Source organism: Diachasma alloeum, unplaced genomic scaffold, assembly GCF_001412515.2.
Source record: "Diachasma alloeum isolate Michigan unplaced genomic scaffold, Dall2.0 Dall_scaffold_00810, whole genome shotgun sequence".
Lineage (NCBI taxonomy): Eukaryota > Metazoa > Arthropoda > Insecta > Hymenoptera > Braconidae > Diachasma > Diachasma alloeum.
In genome coordinates this window covers 102,755-118,668 of record NW_021680940.1, presented here as the reverse complement: position 1 = coordinate 118,668, position 15,914 = coordinate 102,755, and the positions used below count along the sequence as shown (strand labels likewise).

The 15,914-nt window shown below is 39.7% G+C and overlaps 1 protein-coding gene across 4 annotated transcripts in view; it reads right to left on the bottom strand.

The window, feature by feature from the left end:
• Positions 1-767: 767 nt before the first annotated feature.
• The window catches only part of LOC107044805, a 76,071-nt gene continuing 60,924 nt past the window's right edge, over positions 768-15,914 (bottom strand). For 3 of the 4 annotated variants that reach the window (XM_015266841.2, XM_015266842.1, XM_015266843.1), the window contains 3 exons: positions 3,898-4,281; positions 3,001-3,366; positions 769-2,219 (listed from right to left, as the gene is read on the bottom strand). In XM_015266841.2, the coding sequence (XP_015122327.1) occupies positions 1,086-2,219; positions 3,001-3,366; positions 3,898-4,206 (1,809 nt within the window). In that variant the 5' untranslated portion in view covers positions 4,207-4,281 and the 3' untranslated portion in view covers positions 769-1,085. Of the gene's footprint in view, positions 2,220-3,000; positions 3,367-3,897; positions 4,282-15,914 lie in introns of all 4 variants that reach the window. The other variant, XM_015266844.2, reaches the window with a different exon arrangement.

The following is a 15,914-nucleotide window of genomic DNA, read 5'->3' as shown; positions in this document are numbered from 1 at the left end:
GAGCGAGAGTGTAATTTAAAGCAAGCAGATGACCACTCCTATATTGCAGAAGGCATGTGACTGTTACTTTATGTGTTATTTGTATTTTAATTTTTTATTTCTACCAATTTTGTTAGTAGTAAGCTTCCGCATGGATCCATAGCAATTCCCTTTTTCCTAGATAGAAGACCTAGATAGAAGACATCGAGACGAGTATTTAAAAAAAAAAATGAAATCGGTCAAGTAATTTTTAAGATCATATCGACCAATATAGTTTTATACAAAAAGTTGAATATTTCTGGAACTACTGGACCGATATCGTTCAGCCAAAATACCAACCTTTGGTATTATGGGAGCTATGATGATACCAAATTGCAACTTTCTATCTCAATTTCCTGTCGTTATCGCGCGTACATGGAATTTTCGGAAAAAATGGAAAATCGTCAATATCTCAAAACTTTGTATGAACAAGAACAAAAAAACATGAAATCGGTCAAGCAGTTTTTGAGATATTGACCAATATAGTTTTATACAAAAAGTTGAATATGTCAGAAACTACTGGACCGGTCGAGCTGAAATTGTGCATCAAACTTGAGCTTAATAATACCTAGTATGGATCAAAATTTCACATCCATATCGATGAATTTTTCCGTATTAATGTTATATTTTCTAAAAAGTGGTAACCCGAAAACCGAACTATCATACCCGGACATACAGACATTTTCTTAAAAAATCATTTCTTCACGTTTCATACCATTCTACATCATTTCCAGGCAAAATTAGAGAATGTCAAAATCCGACGAATACCATGCTTCCATTCGGAAGCAAAAAAGAATAATAATTTCGAATTGGTACTCAACAGTTTTTTTCACGATATATTAATTATTCCGCGTGCAATAAATCATATACAGGGTGCACGTATCCATCCCGCATTGTCTGCAATATCTAGGTGATGGATATTAGCGGGGGGCGGCGAGAAGGGGATGCTGGTAACTCCATGCGGGTCTTAACAAAATAATCTTCATAGAGATATTAAATTTCAACTAATCTTTTGTTCTTCCGAGGTATCCTCTCCAATGACAAAAAGAAGTGGGGAAAAATCAATTTTACCTTTTTCTGTCGTTAAGTAACGATACACTCGGCTGTGTCCACCCAAGATGCGCCAATATGAAAGTGTCTTTCTCCACTCCGTCAGCTTCCTGGGCAAGAGCATCATCAGTATCGATAGAAGAATAATAAAAATGATCGTCCTCGGCCAAAATCCTCCTCTTAATTGGCGATCTGACAGGATCTGTCTGAATAGATTTATCGCACTGATGTACACGGAATTTCAGAGTAAATCCAGGGACCTGTGGCATTACTGTATCATCCCTGTACTCCATATAAGGACTTTCTCCACCAGGAAGATATAGCAAATTGCCAGAGTCAGATCGTCTGTACGCAACTCTCTCGAAATTATTATTTACTGGAAATGTTGTACCATCCACCCAGTTGCCATCATCCTTGATTGGACAAAAATGTGTACGTGCAGATGTCAATAAATCCTCATCATCATCACCATCATTGCCGTCATTATCATTATCATCATCATCATCATCATCATCATTCTCGTCATCATCATCATCTTCTTCTTCATTATCGTCATCAAGAACAACAACCACATTCTGAAGACCGTTTACCTCAGAATGTGAGCATGACTCTTTGCCGATTACTGTTGGAGTTTTGCAAGGTGGAAAGGTGAATAAACAACTGTCATTTTGTGGGCTATTATCTAAGGCTTTGTTCATCCTCCAGCACCAGGGTCCATCGCCAACATAATCCGACCAGCTCCAATTATAATCAAGTTTATCTTTTGCATTTCCATCGATGCATGTGTCAACAGAGAAATCAATGTCCCAAGGAATAATTGGAGAGTCGTTGATAATGGATTCTTGACAAAGTGTTGTCGATGATGAAGAATCGTTAAAAGGAAAAATCGGAGGCAGTTCAGCAGTGTCAACAGGCCACAATGGTCCAGATGGTATTGACAACGATGGGGCTGCCCAGATAGATGCCTTATCCTGAGAATTACCTGGGCCACTATCCCAGAGGGCTTCTAAGCTCTCATCAAATTTGGCTTGGAGCTGGGCCAGGCGAAGTTGGTCCAACTCTAGTTCGCGTTCTTTTTCCCGTTCACGTTCCATTGATTTTGCAAAGCCAAATGATTCTTTTCCATTGGTACGCCGTGATTCTATGGCCTGCTGTGACGAGAAGTAAGAGTAATAAATCATTGAGGAATAAACCGGTAGAGAAGTGGTAAAACGGTTCTGCGGAATATGCTACAACTACTGCTGTCTCATTAGTTATTTTTTGCTGCTCATAAAAAGATCTATCAACTTCCGGTCACATAGTTGATTCATTTTTTACCGAGATGCCCGAAAACTCGTTTTCGATTCAGAGTGGTCTATGCTGGAGTAGAGGGGGAATAAATCGAACATAACCAATATTTGCGGAAAAATTGATAAAAACTACAAAAAAAAGGATCGTTGTTAGAAACTGAAAATATTTGAAATTGCACCGTGTTATATTTGACTGACTTCTACTCCATTCGAACCCAAGGCAAGTTGAATTGGCAACAATCTATTAATAACAATTTTGTTTAGCGAAATGTGATCATACCACCGTGATGAGAATAATTCATATCTGAATCGTATCAAGATTGTATTGATGAATAACAATTGAAAAATTTGGTTTGCTTTTCTCCCATCTTCACCCTAAAATGTTTTCCATGCTTCTTTCGTTGTAATTTGAACATCTGTCTATAACATTATTTCGGTAATGAGCATTTTCAACAAAGAATTTCAATGAAGTTGTTTGAATTAATCACCAGGAGGAATTTAATGTAAGAAATTTCATTAAATTCACTTGTTATCATTATTGATACAACCACAGAAATAATTGATAAAAATCCGTTCGACGTGTGCCGTTTTACTACTTCAAATAATTAATACTTGTCATGAAATTTGCCTATATTATACTTACAATAGACATTTTAGTGTTTTTGTGCCGCGATTTATTATTTGAAGTAGTACTAATGCTATTTTTATTGCTGTTCTTCTTATTATTGTTTGCGTTGAGACCGATGGTTCGGTTTTTATTATTATTGTTGATGGTGTCCAAGTTTTCGTCCTTTTTATAAATGGCTTTCTTCGGAGTAGCAGACTGAAGCGCTGGAAACGCGGCGTAGTATCTGAGTGCTCTGCCGCGGGGCGTTAGGGATTCAAAAGTACTGGACTTAGTGTCATCCTCGAGTTTTCTGCATTCGTCCTTATCATCATTAGTTCTGCCCCCCTCGAGATTTCTCAGTTTAGCGCACAATTCGTCGACCAATGACTCTACTCCGCATTTCTGCTCGGTTTGGAAAAATTAAGGCTTTTAGTAATGAGTAAGTCAAAATTGTTTTGGGGGTTTTAAAATTGTTTTGCCCGCTCAACAGGAAGAATAACTGGAGATAACATAACAAGCAATTTATTTTTTTAATACACTGAGAATTAAGAAATTCAAGAATATTCAATACCAGCGCAGTAGTCAGCCGTCTAAGTCTAGACGGTAGTTTTCTATGATACCCATACTGCTGGATCACTTCGACTTCGCTACTACTGTGGCAAGTGCTATTACGATATCATCCCATTAATCAGTAATTTCAGAATCTATTATCAAGGGACACTGTACTGCTTCGTCATAAAAATCATCTGACTGCTATATTCTGATAATCAACAAAACTTTTAGTATCAAATAATACATAAAATTTTATTAGGTGGAGAATGATGTAATGAATGTGGGCAAATATGGTCTCGTCTTGAATAATCTTAAACCACTTCAACAGAGGAATTAAATATAACTAAAGCTCGGATTATGCCATGTTGAACATTCTTTTACCTGATCAGCGGCATTAGTGAGGCATTGCACGACAGCGCGTCTTTGCTCTCTTTCACCCTGCAGAGGCAATTTCACCCTGGTGCGTACCCGATTATGTCGTCCTCCAGTACTGAGGGATGGAGACAGGGCCGAGTCGGGGCGGCGCAACAGGCTAAGAACAAAACGCGAGTAAGCAACTGGGTCAATGCCCAATGCATCCAAGCGTGATTCAAGCCAAAGGCGCAACTCCTCCTCGGCCCGATTACCAAACACCCCACCACCACCGGGGGACGACGCTATCCCGACGAGACGAAGTGCCGGATTCCTCATTCCAAGTCTTTGGGCAACCACCAGGACCTTTGCACTCTTGTTAGCTCCACTAGTTCCGGGGTGAACATCTCTCCTCTATAGAATTATTAATTAACATTGAATTACTGAATTTCAAGAAATGAAATAAAATTAATTTTCGTAAATATCTGCTCGTAAAAGTCCACTTGGGGGAGAGAGAGAGAGAAAAGCATTTATTAAATGTCCTGGGGTTAACAACACCCCCTAAGGACAACAGCAGGATTAAATACATTATATAAAGTTTCCAGAGTAAGATTCAGTCAGTAAATTACATAGATAAAAATAACAATATTTATAAAAATAGACTCAATAAGTGACTTGGGGAGGGGATGAGCGGGCGTAAAGCCTTTTTTTCGTGTTCCGCACGAAGTGCGTAAAGTTCAGAGGTCGACACACGACCGCGTAAAAAATCATCCACTTCAAAACCCACACGAAGGATTCCAGCAGCCCCTCCACCCCACCCCCCGCGGATATCAGTCATCTAGATATGACGGATAATGGTCGAAAGATGCATGCACCCCGTATATTATTTAGTGCGAAATAATCCATACATCCTGAAAAAAGTAGTTCAAAACCAAAAGCCAAAATGGCCACCGAAAAAACGAATATTTTGACCACGCGAGCTCTCACAAAATTAACTATGCTCACCGCTTGATTACGCAAGAATCTCCAGAATGACCTCTTCTGGACTCGCAGTACGGTTGTGATGTCAGGAGATAGCCGAAAAATCCAGGCACACCCAAAGAATAATTCACAATAATTACTGAAGCTCAGAGAGCGTAAAAAGACTTTGTTTGCGTAGTTCGATTTATTGATACTGAACCTCAGCAAAGAATGTCTCCTCGGAGGAATAGATCGCCCAGGCGAACTTCAATTTTTCTTTTCCCCTCATCCCAAACAACTGATGTTAGCGCGAAGAATTCGCATTCAAATTGTAAATTTCAAATTGCAATAATCTAAAAATTGCTCGTCCCAGAGAATTGGGACTTACACCTCGCGGTTGGTGATCGTGATCCGCGTTGAACGACGCCAGAGCCAGCATAATCCATTGCTCCGTTAATGTTACAGCATGATTTTTTTTATGTTGTGGCCTCGCGCCGCAAAAACATTCGTGAAATGGTGGGGGTCACACGTAGAGGACTGAGTTACCTGCTGGCGTGCGTCTATCGTCACGTAGGTGTACCACTCGTCATCTGCCGCAACGTCGATTTCATAGCTCCTTTCCCGACTCTCCGTTCCATTACCCTCGTCACGGAAGTTCACGCGTAACCCGCGTGAACTTGCTGACGGTTACGCGTGAACTTCCTGAGCGCAATAGCATCAGAATTGAAATAAATCAGAAAATAAAAGAGTAAATACAAGAAAACAAATCTGAAAATGTTGCCTTGGGTTATCCGACTCCTCAGTGGGATTCAATTACTCATTTTTCCTCCACTGAGCCCGAGTCAGTTCAGGCGAGGAACAGTACATGATTTTTATCGTGTTACAATACATATTAGGTGCATAAATTATTTCTCTGCCTTTTTTCGACAATTCTGAAATTTATTTATAAAAAAATGAATACAGATCTAACCTTGAAAATAATCACCGTCACTTTGCACGCATTTCTCCCATGTAACGGGCAATTGTCGGATTCCGGCTCGAAAGAAAGATGGTGGTTTTGACTGGATGGAGTCATCAATGCTCTGTCGGACTTCTTCAGGAGATTGAAACTGGGTATCCACCAGATGATGTTGTAGGGCCCGAAAAAGGTGATAGTCAGAAAGCGCAAGGTCTGGAGAATACGCCGCATGTGGGAGAATTTCCCAGCCCAACGTGGAGATAACTTTCAGGGTTTCTTTTGCCGTGTGTGGCCGCGCGTTGTCCTGCAGCAAAATGCAGCACTTGCCTCATACCACTACCAGTGAAAGGCCTCTTTTCCTCAATAGCATCACTCAATTTCACCAGTCGATCCTGATAACGCTTAGCAGTGACGGTTTCCCCCTGTTCGAGTAACGCATAATAGATTACACCTTTGGAATTCCACCAAATACACAACAATTTTTTCCCGTGAATGTTCGGTTTTGCAGTGCTAGTTGACGGGTTCCCCGGATAAACGCATGACTTTCGCCTCTTAGGATTGTCGTAAAATATTCACTTTTCATCCCTAGTCACAAGATTACGAGGTATTAACGATCACAGATAAGGTTGATCCGGACGAGCATCTCATGATACTGGAAACTATCTACACCGGAGTAATGAGGGATGCTGCGAAGATCAAGAAGCTACTGACTGACGCCAAAGGGAAGCTAATGGATTCAGGGGTATTCACAGAGAGGAGTTTAGTTGCCCTTCTTAAAACAGCGAAGTTACCGAAGGGTTTAAGTTTCCCCTTTGAGCTCGAAGTAGGCGGGATGTATCAAATGCAGGAGGTATCCACCGTCCACGTTCATGTATTTGGATTTAAAATTGTTACCTTGGTAGAGATACCACTCGTCAATTTTCAAGCGTTCGACGTTACGCTCACGCATGGAATTCCTGTGCGAACAACGAACGGGTATCACTCATACTTGGAGGCGAAGAACGAACTTCTGGTTATCCACGGGGCAACGCAGCAATTCGTGCCAATGACCGAGGGACAATTAAATCGCTGTAAGCAGATTCGAGGGCAATACTTATGCATTGAGTCTTTGCCCATACAAAAAATAAAAGATACAAGCCCATGTGAAGTGCAAATGTACATGAATCCTGAGAAGATGCCAACTACATGTGTTGTGAAGCATCTACAGCTTCAAGGGCTCATTCTAATTAAAATGAGAAAAGATAACGCATGGTTCTATGTAGCCCCAGAACCCGAGGGAGTAGAGGTCACCTGCGGCGACGAGCAAGTAAGGGATACTCTGGAGGACTCAGGGACTTTGAGGGTCAAGGACTTTTGCGAGATAGTCGCTTCCGACTTCACCATAAGAGGGCGGAAGTCACATGAGGTAACATACAACGCTCATGTTCACCCAAAATTGAACTTGACGTTAGATGACGTCACCACCACTCAGCTCGAGCAACGAAGATTCAATCTGAGTGACATCCAGCTGAACAATGTCGTTGGAAACGTGAAAGAGCTGGAAGGGCTCCACGTGCAACTGGCAGCTGAGAAAGAAGATCTGAACCGGATAGAAAAGAAGTTCGATTATCGAGAATTTCTTACACACCCATCATCGATATTCACCGGGGTAATGGTGATTCTAGCATTCATCTCGGGGCTAACCCTTTACTGCTGGTGTCGAAAACCTTGGCCAGCACCCAAAAGAGAAACGCCTAGCTTCGAAGTAGCATAAGAATTTATGTATTGTATTTAATTTGTAATATTGATTATTAATGTAAAAAACCTTATTAATTAAGGTTTATATCGGTGAGTTAGGGTTAATAGAGAAAATTCCTGAGGGTAGTAATTTTCTTCCCTGGCGGGGAGGGATGTTATGCCCCAAATAACTTCTCAAAATTCAACTGCTTATTCGAATAACATGAAGTGACGAAAGTGGCACAAGTTATTCGAAACAAACAGTGGAATGAAGAAATATAAAATAACGTTAAAAACTCGTGAATAAAACTTCACGAGTTAACGTCGAATACAGATAACTGGGGTGCAGCGTCAGCACTTTGCGCCCCGACGACTGGCCTTCGCGTACATCGGGCGTACGTCACCCGATGCCTTGCGGGTATGCGACGAAGAACAATGACCTGATGCAATCGTATTACATGAGGTGATAAAAACTCGTGTAATCGTTGTCTCGGGGCCAGTTACTTGTCAATTCTTTGATTACCTTCTTTATACTTTATACTCGCTTGATACATTCAGTATCAAACCGAGTTTTATTTATTCAATAACTTTTAAATTAATGATTAAAAAACCAATTCCCAATAAAGTAATTATTTCTATTATCTACCCGCGTGTAATTCATCCCTAATTGGACCCAACCGCTCGGGTCCATTACATTTATGTAAAAAGTCTTTTTGTTTGAATCTGTTCAGTAGGCATATTGCAATTTCACAGCGTCGACTTTTGTTTTCTGAGGTAAGATGATGGGGCACCTAATAACCTTCCTTCTGTATCCTCCCAATTATTTTTAAACGCACCGAAATAGCTGGTTGAGTCACTCCAAGAGTATCAGTAAGCTCCTGTTGTGTTTGACAGGGATTTTTCATTGAGTAAGTTGTCCAACTCCTCGTCCTCAACGTTTTTTGGTTGCCCACGACGTTCCTCATTCTGCAGATCCAAATTTCCATCCCGAAATTTTTTAAACCACTTTTTACATGTGCTATAAGATACAGCACTCCCTCCCAAGGCCGAACTAATCATTGCTTATGCTTCTGCGGCAGTTTTTCCAAGTTGGAAGGTGAAAAGAAGGCAGTGCCTCAAGTGCTGCTTGTCGAACGATATTTTTATTCACTATATTTTTTGAGGTTGTGTTAATCACACAACAATGGGACTTGAGTGGTTTGCCAGTTCACAGATGGCGCTTCAAAACGCCGTTTATTCCGGGGAATTCTTTCAATTCAAATAGGTGTTCTGATCAATTTAATCTAGGGGCCGAGAACGATGAAGGGATTCGTATTTTCCTCGATTGGACGTGTGTAGAGAAAATATATGATTTAATCCGAACAATAGGTATATGCCCTGGCACTCCGGAAGTTAGGTTAGGACTAAGAATGATGTGTATGTGTGTCAGAGAACAGTATGAATGCGTAGTTTTGGCTCATCCTACATCACTGAGGGAGCACTAAGCTTCGCAGAGGACCATCACGAGGCTTGGGGAACGAGTTACAACGACCCGAGGCCTTATAAAACCCCATAAAAGCATCGCACCTTCACATTTCCACGTCCAAGTTATCCACACCTGTCAAAACCTTGTCAGCTGAGTGATTTGGATACCGCGCTGGCCTCAATTACCTCAATAGGGCGCAGCACGTTACGGGGCCCACCCAACCTAATCTAGTACCCACACAATTCTCGAAACTCATCCACGAGGCGATTCTCACCTCCGGAAAAGCGTCACAGACCACCTGACACTAGTGGTGTATACCTGAGAGGACTAGAAGGGGCCACTGTACAGCACGTGGCCGGGGAAATATGCAAATGAGGCAGGGATTGGCTAATCATTTGAATTCAGGGCCAATGTTAAGGCCCAAGAGAAATGGAGCGAGATGGCATATGATCGAGAGGGCAATAACCACTTCCGCCTTCCTCCTCACTTCCTTCTCTACCGTCAGACGTTGTACATCGTTTAATTTCTAAAACTCGTGTGGGTCTAATTATTCGTCAGAAACTGAACGTGTGAAACTCTACGGGGGATTTGGCAGGAAAAAGGCAATCTGGGCGAATCTGAGGCGATACTCTGGCGAATTAGAGACTTCTCGGCGAATATACCAGACGAAATATCCAGGCGAATTATCGGAGCGGTTCAACAAGCGAGCACGTGGTGGGTTATCATCGGTGAGGAGACATCGTGAGCCAGGATAAATATTCAGCGTGAGTGTGCACATGTAATTGAGTGATAACTGGTGCGACGTATTTCTTGCGAATAAAAGGGCATTTTAGGCTCTTCTGGAGGCTCCTGTCAGCTTCTCTGACAGGAGAAATATTCGTGCCAAAAATAATTATCGACTCCATCTTGGTAACCGCGTGGCGAAGTCGAGTCGATGCAAATTGCGGAGTGAGAGATATTAATTCATTGCGGGTGAGCTATGCGATATTTCGGGAAATATTATTAGGGAACATCGACTGGGATTCATTAGGGATTTTGTTCAGATATTTTGTTCGGATTTCATGTTTTATTTATTTTTTCTTTTTCTAACATCGTTCTCCGGAGGAACGAGGGATAGGGAAAGATATCTCGGCTAGTGGCGCGGGTAAAAGGCCTTGTGAAAGCCCACGTGGTGTCTCCGGACCTGCGCTGTGTACATTTGCCGTCTGTAAATTAACAAAATAATAACCGAGCCTCTCCGTGTTCTCCGGAAAGCAACTCCTTTATTAATTTTTAGTAATCATTATTTTTGGATTGTGTCGAATCTGGCGGACCGGACTTCTCCGGAAATTATTATTTTAGTGGTTCTTATTTGGCATTCACCTTTTTCTCAGCGTTTTGATATTGAACAAAAGTATTATTTCGTTTTCATTACTGTCATTTTTAGTTATTAGTTTGAGTGACGACCCACTTCTTTTGGATGTATATTCATTTTCTTCACTCGTCTCATATGTTTTTAGAATATAGGATTCTCTGGTTATTCGAATCGTTTTCTCTATTTATTTTTGCTGAACTATCTCCTCCCTCCAAAAATGAAGTAATTGAGTTGAATATAGCACGAGCACACCTGACAACACATAGGTAAGGGTGTATATTGCATTGCGTGCGTTCGGAAGGCGAAGATTCCTCAGGACAGTATTTTTCTATTATTGATTTTCTTTGGGGTTTCATTCTCCGGACCGGGAATATGCAATTGAATAATTCCAGTGAATGTGCAGAAACACTTTTGGGACTTGGACAGATAATTAAACAGTTAGTTATTTCTTGGGGAATTTAAGTTCTGAGGAAACATATTTTGTACATTTTTATAATCGAACAGTACATTTAATAAGCTTTAGCTTCCTTGAGTCACAAGAGACTCCACTCATTGTCGTAAATGACAATAAACCATAATTCAGGGGTTCTTGACCACTGATTTCGGGGATACTTCTCCGGACCAGGTTCCATTGGAAACATTGTCTGGTTCATTTACAGTCGTTTTTTGGGAATTTGGGATACGTTGTCACAACACGCAATCCGTAATTTCTGCTTTTAAGCCGTAGGGCCATCAGAGACCCCATTCAATTTTCATACATAATAATTGGGCAAGGGAAATAATCTCCGGATTTTCCTTCATGACAAATGGAAGACCTGTTTTGTTACGCTCTAGCGTATTGAGTCATAAGGAGACTCCAATAATTCTTTCGAAATTTAAATAAACAAACAATGACAAGGATTAGATATCAACCAATTCTACCTTGTCACACCGTGAATAGCGGAAAAAATTCTTGATTTGCGAAGAGTGGTAAAAAAACAGATTTTTTTTTATTTTTCAGGGTTTTACAACTTTTTTGATTGTGTGAATAAACAAAGCAATATTTTCATTGAAAATCATTATGGCAAATGAGAAGAGAAAATTTTTCGCCAATTTTGGGGTGTATAATTTAGTGAAAAAAAAAAATATTGAAAAATGATTTTTTTCACTAGATGAAATTGAAGAACATGTAGAAAAAATTTTTATGTCCTTTGGAGATTCTACACGGAGTGAAACGTTGGATAACAATTATCTAGAGAATTGCAACAAATTTGACCATACCTGGAGCGAAATTGTAATTCAATACACAATACTTTTGGTGGAGGGTATTTTGCGATTCGTTCGATAAAAAAAACACATCTATGAATGCAAAAATTACTGTTCCCTGTACAATAAAATTTTTCGCACGGGAAGCTATTTTTTTATGGTTTCGATTTCAAAGACATGGAAACGGACAACACACACGGATTTTACCATCTCGCGTTTTATAAAAAAAAATCATTCTCCGGCACAGAAATTTCTACATGTGAAGGATTCCGAAATATTCTACGCTATTTCAATAGGTAAAAACTATTTTTCGTAATTTTTGAATGGGTTGTAGAAAAGGTGCAAAAATCTATGTAAACGCGAGAAAAAAATTGAAAACAAAATTTGCGCGAATTATGCAAACAACAAAATTTCATAGTTCATCAGGTAAGTAAATGTTTATAGCATCGTAACTCAATGAATGTTAGCTGCATGAAGAAAATGAAAGAGTACTTTTTTACTTCTAAATTATAATAGATTCATATTTTTTTTGCAGAAAAGTCAAATTTATCATACATTTGTTAACAAACAAATCAAAAAGTTGATGAAAAAACATGTTTGAAGGTCGTAAAAAATATGAAAAAATATCTTAAAGTGCATATCCGAAAATTTACTGTCAAATTTTCAGAGGGTATTTTTCATAGGGCCTGACATGACAATTATAGCGTAAGCCGCATCGAGCTAAGTCGACCGACCGCGTTGAGTAGGGCCACAAGTAAGCTCACAGTGAGCCGTACTCACTAATATTAATAGTTTATAGATTGTGACGTAATTGCGGAGGCTCACGGAAAACCCTATCCACTACGCAGCCCTCTGACACTCAAACCACCCTAAAACAACAAGAGTTGAGCGCCAGGTCGTTTCTATCAGAACGACCACTGGAAACAAGACGAAATAGTCCAAAGCTCCAATATGGCTCCCACTAGCTCAAAACGTAGAGATGCGTGTTTGGTTACTAAGAGAACTTAGACTAGAGTCGTGACTGGATTAAATAAATTTAAAAAAATAGACTCCCGGGCAATTCACAATATTTAATAAATTGTGGAAATTCAATACAAAACCAATCAATTCATTGAATAATCCCCTTTTCGATTTTCTATCGTTCAATTAAATAAAAAGACTAAACTATTTACAACAGATCACATTCGTTAATAAATTAAAAGATTCTAATGTCACAAAAATAAAAGTCCACAAAGTCAAAATAACAATAGCCAAAATAAAAGTCCAAAAAAAAATTAGAATCAAAAGAAAGTCAAAGATATTCATGTGAATCAAACAACACAAGAGAAGAACGACTGAAATCGAAATGTTTCTCTAACAAGTCAAACTCTAACAAGGTCACGAGTCCTATAACTTCCTAATATTCAATGTCCTTCACGCGTAACCGATAACAAGAGCGCTCGTTTAAGAATTTCCTCTCAAAGGCAACACTTACATCCATCAGAATTTATTCCACAACATTAACAAATATTATACGAGCTTGAAATAACTCAAAGGGAAAATTGTTTATTGGGCGGACAAGACCTCATCTAAAAAAAACTAAAATCGAACAGGTCAAATCCAAAGTCTCTCGCGAGACGTAACTCAAAAGACTCTAATATGCGTCCGAAACGCCAGAGATCAGAGATCCTGTCATTACAAAACCAAAATTAATTAGCCACCATCCTCACCAGTCCAAACACGAAAAAAACTCGTAGACCCAAAGAACTCCCGGCTGCATAACGGTAATTTACAGGTCCCAATAAATCCCGAAATCTCGAGGAACCAGAGGCCCAAAAGATACGCCGAAGGCCAACATCTTCCCAAAACGGCGTCTCATGAAAATCGGACAGACGTGCGAAAGAGCCGCACACTGTCACCATCAGAACAGAAGTGATGGCCTGAATTATTACAGGTATCGACGCGGCCATCAATTGCGCGGCAATAAATCCTATTGGCCCCCACCAATACGACAATTAAATCCGAATTATCAGTGGGTCCCAAAACTCAGCTTGCGCTCTATCAATTTTACACCTGTGCGTTAACATTCTGCATTGAATAATTAATTATTTCGATGAAATTTAATCACGAATTACAAATCTGATTATATTATCGACTCATAATTTCAATGATAATTTCACCCTTCCGGCTACATTCAATTAATTAAGCGATATCCAAAACGTGATCCAACTGAATCTAACGTCATCGCCGGATCCAAATGATATTGCTGTCTCTCTCTGACGTAGAGTCGCATTCCATTGTCCAAAATGTCCTGTAGACTCAGCGCCGTAGCCTCTCGGTCAATTATCGAAGCTGAGGCATTCTACACTATTTCAATAGGTCAAAAATTACTTTTGTTCGATTTGCGGATATGTTATAGAAGAGGCTCAGAAACCGTTGTAAACGCGAGGAAAAAAACAATTTTTTTTTAAAAAGTTATACAACATACAAAATTGAAGGTGTTTCTGGGTAAGTAATTGTTTATAACATTATAACTCGATAAATATTGGTTGTATCGGAAAAATAATGGAGTCATTTTTTATTGCTAAAGGATGATAGATTCATATAAAATTTCATTTTTACAATAAAGTACAATTTGCAACATGTTTGTTAATAAACAATATAAAAAACTTATAAAAAAACAAGCTTGCGCGTTTTAAAAAATCCGAAAAAAAGATATGTGATAGAATGTCAATCAGAGAATTCATAGTCAAATTTTTAAAGGGTGTATCGATATAGGGCCTGAGATATTAATTATTTAAGGAAGTCGCGTCGAGCTGAGTTAGGCGACCGAAACATACTCAGTGGTTTCTCAGTAAATTATTCTTTTTAGTTTTATGATTTGCAGGATAAAAGAGTTTGTGGAAGTATTATCCCATAATGTATTTGAAATTTCTAGAAAAATGTTTATAACTCATAACTGGTAAATAAAAATGACAGAAGAATAGTGCAAGAGAGAATTTGGTGGTACTATTGTCATGGGATCCTAAATTGGCGGGTTTCTCATTGTTATATCATTTATGACCTGCTTACTGACTCATTCATAACTGGAATTGACGGCTTTGGCTGCAATTAATACTTTAAACCTGAAATGAGGGGTAGTACTTGGAGCACTCCCGCTGAGGTGGCGACGCAACCTTTGGGGGAGGAGCACAGCTGGATCCCTAGGATATGTGGTCAACATGGGAAAATTATCAATGAATAGAATTATGGCTGACCCAGGTGAAAGATGACTGTGAAATTACTCAGCCAATGAAAGCACACCGTCGCTCCCAATAAGTGCATAAATACGAATGGTTCCAATTTTCAATCGCATTTGTCAACATGACATGCAGACAGGTACTTCAAACAGATTCCTGTGCGAAAAGGTAGTGAGAATATGCCTGCTCGTAAGCATTGCTGTAACCCACTCGGGAAAAAAGGTCATACTCGTATAACTAAGTCAATCGTTAATGTCAGTAAGGAGTTTCGTGAGTTGTTCGTCGAAGAAATTGGAAATGGCGAGTACATTTGCAAGTCTTGTCACACCGGTTTAAAGTACTAAAAACCCGCAGTGTTTCCTCAACATGTGAAGTGAATAATAGTTGTGTAGTGTGCGTGAGTGAGGAAGTGTCGAACCACCTCGAGACTTTGTCTAGATGTAGCGATTCTGACAATTTAGATGGAGAGTTTGAGCTGGACGACGGAGAACAACAAGAAGTCGTTATAGCGGCGTTAAATAAAGCTCTACCATCATTGGGGCAGGACATCATCCCGGGTGACTGGAGGAAACGAATTGTTTCTGAAAAGAGAAAAACGATCGAGGATATCAAGGAAGCAATTGAACAAAGTTTAAGTGATCCTGAAATGAAAGAAAAGCTGAAAAATGTTCACAAAGCATCGGATAAAATCCAATTGCTCACAATAATTCAGAAGTCCTGGTCAATTTCCAAAATTCAGAAAACTTTCAATGTTCCGTACTACACTGCACGTCGAGCTTTTTGGATCCATCAGAAGAAAGGGATAAGAGCTTCTACTCCAAAAAAAATACGCACATCAACAGCAAGTATGACTACGGAAGAATTAGTTGAAGACTTCTATAGGACTGATGAAATTAGCCGCATCATGCCTGGTAAAAAGGATTGTCTTTCGGTAAAAGTAGGGGGTGTCCGGGAACACCTTCAAAAACGTTTAATTCTGTCTAATTTGTGACGAAATTCCAGGTGAATTCGTAACCTGCGGAACTCCAGGGTATTTATGGATAGAAAGAGCAGAGAAAGACCAGAGAGAGAGAGAGAGAGAGCAAGAGAGAGAGAGAGAGAGAGAGAGAGAGAGAGAGAGAGAGAGAGAGA